The sequence below is a fragment of the Cyprinus carpio genome, chromosome B15, assembly GCF_018340385.1.
Source record: "Cyprinus carpio isolate SPL01 chromosome B15, ASM1834038v1, whole genome shotgun sequence".
Lineage (NCBI taxonomy): Eukaryota > Metazoa > Chordata > Actinopteri > Cypriniformes > Cyprinidae > Cyprinus > Cyprinus carpio.
The window spans coordinates 27613299-27621102 of NC_056611.1; the positions used below are offsets into that span (position 1 = coordinate 27613299).

Sequence of the window (7804 nt, forward strand, 5' to 3'; positions counted from 1 at the left end):
TTGTTATTTTTTCTTTAGGAATTGTTTAATTTAAAGGTAGTTAATATTTGGTGATGATCATACTGTACTTCGAATATCACAAAGTGAAACTTCCTCAGATCTCAGCAAGGGTCAAAATGTCCGTTCATCGTTCACAAAGTTCAACAACATCCATCACTCCTTGCATATTTACTAAATGAATTCGCTAATTTGATTATGCTTTTTGCTGCTAATTAGTCACAGAACTGCAAAAAAATTCCCCCAAAACCAGTACAAAAACGTTTCCGGATTGCATCTGGTCTTAGTACTTTTCTCTCATGAGACGCTCACCTTTCTCAGCTTGTCATAATCGATGAGCTCTGGCCTGTGTCTGTGGATCAGAGCATTGAAGGCGAGACCATCCTTCCAGCTGTGGAGAAAGAGAAAAACAGTGGGAGAGAAAACAGGTACTTTTATTTCTCTCCTTTAACCAGCAGGGGGCGCCACTCAAACTTTCCCCTAATTCTGCATTCATGTCACCATGTTGGAAACAGTGTGAACAGTTGTTAAACTGTAACAAGCGACAGTAAAGGACCTTTGCTTGCAAAGCGATTGTATAATTGAGATATTTCATTTTCAAGTGCCATCTTTTATTCATCATCTTTAGCTATCATTGATCATTTGTTTATTCAAATACATTCATAACACCGCTTTATGCAAAACCCACCTTTGGGTGAATCAACCAATCAAAACTGCAAAAAACACTTCCTGGATCAGTCAAATAAAGCTTCCGGATCAAAGATCAACACTAATGCATTTCAAACCTGATGTGGAAGTTCTGAACGTTGACGTTCTTGTAAGGAGCCGTCTTTCTCTGACACCAGAGCAACAATCCTTCTTTAGCGGAGGTTTCTACAGAGAGACACACAGCAGAAACAGGCCTTTACTGAACAGTCATTACGTTTGTTTGGGGTTGTTCTTTAAAGTATGTTTGATTATGCTGTGCAGAGCTGTTCCTAAAGTTTCTAAAACAATCTGGAGCTTAAATTATACCCTCCACTGAGATGTCCTGGATGGCGAAGCGGAGGATGATGGTCCAAATCATTCCCAGAGTCATCTTGGCATTTCCATCCACGATTTCTACAAACACAGGCACACAAAACTGTGAGACTTTGAAAGTAAAAAAAAACTTGCTTTAAAAAAAACAAACAATAATTATTATTATTATAAACTACATATATAAACTGAACTATAAATTATATATCATTTAGTCATGCTTCAGTGTTAGTATCATCTATATACTTTTACAGTTTTTGTTAATGTTTTGAATGATAATTTTTTTTGTATATTTTCAGTTTACATTTTAATTTAATGCACAGCCTGATTCAAGTTATTTTTAATCAATAAAAAAAAGTTTAATATTTTATTTTAGGAAATAACAATTAAGCATTTTATTCCAGGAAATGAATGACAGTTTTTGTTGTAGTTAATGATAATAATCTGGATTATATATATATATATCGTAAGTATGTATATGTGTGCGTGTGTGTGTGCGTGTGTATGTAATGTAGATATATATATATATATTATATATATATATATATATATATATATATATTATCTATATATATTATATATATAAATACATATACATACATATATACATACATACATATATATATATATATATATATATACATATATACACACATACACATATACACATATATATACACATATATATATACATATTATATATATATATAAATATACATACATACACATATACATACACACACACACACACAATTGAAATATTGCCTTGACAGCTAAATGAAATAAAACAACTTTAAGCTGACATTAAAATTACTAAAACTAAAACTGATATAAAAATAAAGCTAAATAGAAATATAAAAAAATAATAAAAATGGCATTTTTTTTTCTAAAACAAAATTAAAAAGAAGAACTGATAATATAAAAAAAAAAAAAAAAAATCAACATTAAACTTTCAAAATTCTATAAATAGGTTTGAAAATTACAAATTTGAAAAAATTATATTATAAAAATAGATATTTATTAGTTAATTTTTTTATACATTTTTAGATATTTATTAGTTCAGACAGTTGACAGTATACAAAAATAATAATAGTAAAAAAAAAAACCTAGCGAATACAAATCTTAGCAATATATGCATTACAAATTCTAATAACTCAAACACTGACTCAATCTCTCAGAATCAGACACTGCGTCAACATGAAGGAGGACCGAAAAGGTCACAATTTCCCAAACACACACGCACTCAAACATGCACAAGCCTTCAGATCTGCTGTGGGATCTTCATCTGGCAGAAAAATCTCTTTGAATACAGGAGTGAATATAAAGTCTGATGTGTGGAGTTTGTACCTTCTGCGCCGATGGACACCAGCTTGACTCCTTTGCTGGCGATGAAGTCCAGCGCTTTGTTGACATTGTTGATCTTGTGCACTCTCATCTTTCCTCTTTCAGGTTTAGGTAACCTCTCCCCTGCACAAAAACATGAGGAGTTCTCACACACTTTCCATCGGATCAGCACAAACACAAACCCTCGGCTAAACATTAGCTCAGCGCCTCTGCAGCATTTCACACAGCTCTGGAAAGCTGCAAATGAACTAGAGGCTTCTGGGTGAAGGTCCTGACCTGAGATGACCTCCAGGAGCAGCATGAGTTTGAGTCCATCTCTGAAATCCTCCTCGATGTTTTCGATCTGCGTTCCTGCCTTCCGCAGGTGAGAGTTGCACCAGGCCGTGAAAGTCTAGAACAAACAGGAAATGATGTCAAAAAAAGTGGAAGCAAGGTCAGGAAAACAGGAAATGGGCTGGGTTCTGCAGTGTAAAGGAATGCTCAAGATGTTTGCTCAGGAAACAAGACCACCTCTTGTAAGAAACAGTTCGACAAACACTGAAATATTCAATACTTTGCTGACGAAATATGACAACTATAATAAGGTGCAGAGGTCAAAATAAATAAAAAAAAATCATATGTATTTTTCTTTTTTATTATATATATACAAATTTTTGAAGTAATATTAGGTTCAAAAGTTAATATAAATATAAAAATAAATATATTTATTTTATGTTAGAATTGAAAGTCTGGGTCTAGGAGAAGGGTAGAACAATTAACTCTGCTCAAAGCACATTTAAAAAACCTTTTATATACACATATATATATATATATATTACATATATAACATATTATATATATTATATACATATATATATATATATATATATATATAACATTACATGTATATAAAATATCTAATATAAATATTATTTTAATGAAAATTAGAAATGTTACCTTGGCAATAAAAATTAAAATAATTAAAACAACTGACTAAAGTACTACAATTACTAAAATTGAAATAAAATAAAATTAACCAAAACAGAAATATGTGTTTATTGTTAACTAAATCTGATACAAATAACTGATACATTGTAATATGTACTGTCCTTTACTTACTAGTTTTAAACATTATAGTATACTTCAAGTTAAACGAAACAAAAATGATAAACGTTTCTGTTGGATTTTATTTTATTTCAGTTCATGTTTTTATTTTATATAAAAAATGTTTTTTTGTTTTTTTGCTTTGTTTAATTAAATATAACCGAGTATAGATATAATATAATATAAATAGCATATTAATAAAACATATATAATCAATATAATACAACAGCATTTTCATTTAATATAAATATTAATTTACACTAATTGAAAATTAGTAATGTTGCCTTGGCAACTAAAATAAAAAAATATGAAATATTGAAATTACAAAAATGAAAGCTAAAATAAAATTAAAGCCAAATATTAAATAAAGCCAAAAAAGAAAGCATTAAAAAAAAAAAATCGAAATATTAAAATTGACTACTTTAATTTACAAAAAAAAAAAATAACATTTAAAATATTATAAAATATTATAATTGTATACAAATAATAACAAAATAAAACTGCTCTACACTTACTCCCTTTAAAACTCCATATTACAAAAAAAATATTAAAAGTTTAAGAAAAAAAAAAAGAGCACAAGCGGTTGACGCATTAGTTATCCTCACTAACAGACTAGTCTGGAGTGACCACAGCAGCTCAACATGAAGCAGAAGACAGACAGAGACAGGCATCAGATCACACTGGGAAAGGGGTTTCTAGGCCTGCAGCCTGAAACACAAAGAAGCCATTGAGTTTAGTGGATAATGAGCCCCTTCAGCACCCCCTACCCTCGTACGACAGGCACCTACCCGGGACAGACCCGCCACAAAAACAATTCAGCCTTCACACGCATACACACAAACCAGTCAGGACCCGAGCCGGACGGCCACATCCACACTGTCAACAAACGGCAGAAATACCTCTGCTCACACAGGGGCTCAGTGTGTGTGTGTGTGTGTGTGCAGGGAAAGCCCTGCGTCTGAGATTAGTTGGGTGTGGGTGACATCATTCCATCCAAGTCAGAAGAATTACAGAGGAAGAGCCGCTACGCCACACATGCATGCATTTCTGTGCCACTTTTGGCCAGAGTTATAATGAAACACACAACACTGGTGCAAGCACTTCACAAACACATGGTTACATCACGCGTGCCTTGCATATTGGCCATTTCGACTTCAAATATAAAATAATAAAAATGTGAATCTAAATTAAAAAAAAAAAAATCAAGTAAATCAATAAATCTAAATATAATTCATAAATCAATATTCATTTTAATTAAATGAAAATTTTAATTACCACTTTGGCAATGAACTGAAAAAACAACTTGGAGTACAAAAATTTTAAGATTTTATTGTATACATTACATTTAATATTCTAAATTTAAAAAAATATATAAATTTTGTGTATACCTAAACATACACACAGAGCAACCTTACACTAAAATTAAAATGAAAACTGAAAATAGAAGTTTTACGTTAACATACACTAATTTTATATATATATATATATATATATATATATATACATATATATATAGATATATATATATATATATATAAAATAAGGGAGTCAAGTATTCACAATACATAAAAACTTTGAATACTTTGCAAACACACATTGCACAACTCCACTCTACTATCAGAATCATTTGTACTGAGACCAGTGGTGGTATTGTGGAGTTTCGGAAATGTAAGAGACAAAACTCTCTCGGTTGCCACTCCCTGCTCAAGAACGCACGCGAGATGAAGTTCATCGTCCCACACGAACACACTCCTGCAGCGGTGTGATTGACAGGTGAGGGTGTGGTGCTGTCACAGCAATGAGCTCAATGCACACAATCAACATCTATCTTCTGTTTTCAAAATAGCTTGCTTATGGATTTGACACTGAATGTTAGTTGCTCGGGTAAAAGACACCAGCATAAGTGTGTTTTAAGGTTTTTTTTTTTAGGACAGGGGTTTACAAACCAGTGTCCAGGGAAAAGGTTAGATGAAAACAGTATTTAAAAAAAATAAATAAATAGAACTAAATTATTTAAATAATACAGTGTAAAAATGTAAAAATAAATAAGATTTAAAAAGTGAATTAAATAAAGATCCATTTAAATTGTATAAATGTAAAAAAAAAAAAAAAGAAGATAAATAAGCATAATTATTTATATAAATAAATATATTTTTATATAAATAAAAAAACTATATTTAATATAAATATATAAATGTAAATAAAAATGATTAAAATAAATAAAAATAAGTTATACATAATACCATGTAAAATTTAAAAAATAATTATAAGATTAATATTTTAAAAAATAAATCAAAAAATTTATTGAAATAGTGTAAAAATGCAAAAATACATATATTTAAAAAACATAAGAGTTTTAGTAAATTAAATATTTGTAAAAATACATGATTTAAATAGTGTAAAAATAAAAAATATAAATAAAAAAATAAATGATTAAAATAAATAATAATACTAATAAAACTAGTAATATAGTGATTATAAAAATAGAAAATAAGTGTTTTTAAATAACGCAATAGAAACAGTATTTTCCAAACTAAATCTTTTACATGCTTTTAGTCTGATCTTTATACATGAAAATATAAAGTTGCCTTTTAAACTTATTTTATGTCATATTTTTTGGTGTGTGTGGAATTTTTATGTCAAAAGAGGGCACAGTGGTATTTTGTGGATTATTATATTTATTCTCATATACAGACAGAGTCACTGTATTATGGGATCACCGCAGTGGTTTTCTACACGCATGAGACACTCATCTGAAGTGTCTCTGACTCAGGTTGGACTCGACCTGCAACGGTTCAGGATTATACAGACATACGAGTCGATATACTGGTAATTAACACTTTCTCTGCACTCAAATGTCACGAACTGCTGAAGCAGGGTTCATGCTCATATCCTAGAGGAAACTTCTGCAGGAATATTCACAGCGGTAATAAGCGCTTTCCTCATTCTCTGCAAGCTCTAATGTGTTTCCGTCTGTGAGATCGCCATCAGATCAGCATCATCTCCCGCTCAACGGCTGCGGGGCCAGAGAAGCTTTACACAAACTCAACAAAACCAAACTTGTGCACCGTGCACCGCAGCAGAATCTGTGACATTTTTACACACCAGCTGGCAACAGCCGGCTTTGAAGCAGACTTAGTATTGTTTGTGTCCATAGTTTTTTGGCTGTAAAACTAGCTCATCCAGTAGGTGGTGCTACAAAAAAACCTTATTATCTACAAATGACTGAGAAAACTGAAACTTAAACGTAAAGATGTTAAATCACAGCAAACTTCAAAAGTGGCCTCAATATAACTTCAAAATAAGCTAAAATAAGCTAAATTAACTAAAAATCAAGATTTAATCATATTTCATATTTTAAATCATGCCCTTTAAAGCTATCGCTTATTTAATAAAACCTGCATTTATGAGGAAATTCAAAGTGTATTTTCTAGACCTGAGATGGAAATTTACTGTTAAATACAAAAAACCTTGTTTAAAATATAAAATATAAAAACCTTAAATTTCAGCTATTTCAGCTTGTACCAATAAATAAAAATTAATAAACACTACATGTACATATTTAAAAGTAATTAAAAACAGAAGAACAAAATCAAATACAAAATGCTAACAAAAACTCTAATATTACAGCAATAATAGTTTAAAAAACTCTGAATGAAAACATTTTTATGAGTAAAAAAAAAAGAAAAAAAAGGTAAATCATGAACTAGAAAAGCCATGTTATTTCTAGAATTATGGGAATTATTTTAATTTTGTATAATTATTTCATTTTAGTATCTCCAATTTTATTTTCTGTTGATGAAGTTTTTTGATGATTAGTTTTTTTGTTATTGCAGAAGTATTTTGTTGTGTATTATCTTGTTGAATAATTAAGTTTAACAACCCCTTTATTAAATGACACAAAATGCAGTCAAAAAGGTGCAAAAGCACATAAATCATTTTGCACTCCTCGGGACGTCCTGAGATCTAAAACTACAGCACAGCAAGTCTCAAAAAAACTAAACTAAATGTCAACGATCTGAGCAACAGACCAGAGAATATCAACAACCAAAACTGTGCAACGAGCTTCACGTTCACTCGCTTCCCAATCTGAGCCCTCGACCCTGAGCGACAGCAGCAGAGGAGGAAAAGAGGAGGACAGGAAGAGAGCGAGGGACGTCCATGTAGGAGTCGCCCTGGTGGATGCCATGTTTATTTGCTGATTTATTTATAGCACTTCCTGTCTTTGTGAGACTCAGGTTTCTCAGTCATCCTGCAGGAACGTTAACCCTCGCAGCATCCCGGGACAGTTCGATCTCAAAGCACTAACACCAACAACCAGATCTGCAAACCACGATCCACGTCTAAACACACAAATATCTGA

General features: G+C 31.1%; 1 protein-coding gene across 2 annotated transcripts in view; it reads right to left on the minus strand.

Moving 5' to 3' along the window:
• Positions 1 to 7804, minus strand: part of actn4 (actinin, alpha 4) — a 45215-nt gene that overhangs the window by 12234 nt on the left and 25177 nt on the right. For both annotated transcript variants that reach the window (XM_042740194.1, XM_042740195.1), the window contains exons 2-6: positions 2635 to 2749; positions 2362 to 2481; positions 1012 to 1098; positions 783 to 870; positions 310 to 388 (exon numbers count right to left, since the gene is read on the minus strand). In XM_042740194.1, coding sequence (XP_042596128.1) covers positions 310 to 388; positions 783 to 870; positions 1012 to 1098; positions 2362 to 2481; positions 2635 to 2749 — 489 coding nt within the window. The remainder of the gene's footprint in view (positions 1 to 309; positions 389 to 782; positions 871 to 1011; positions 1099 to 2361; positions 2482 to 2634; positions 2750 to 7804) is intronic.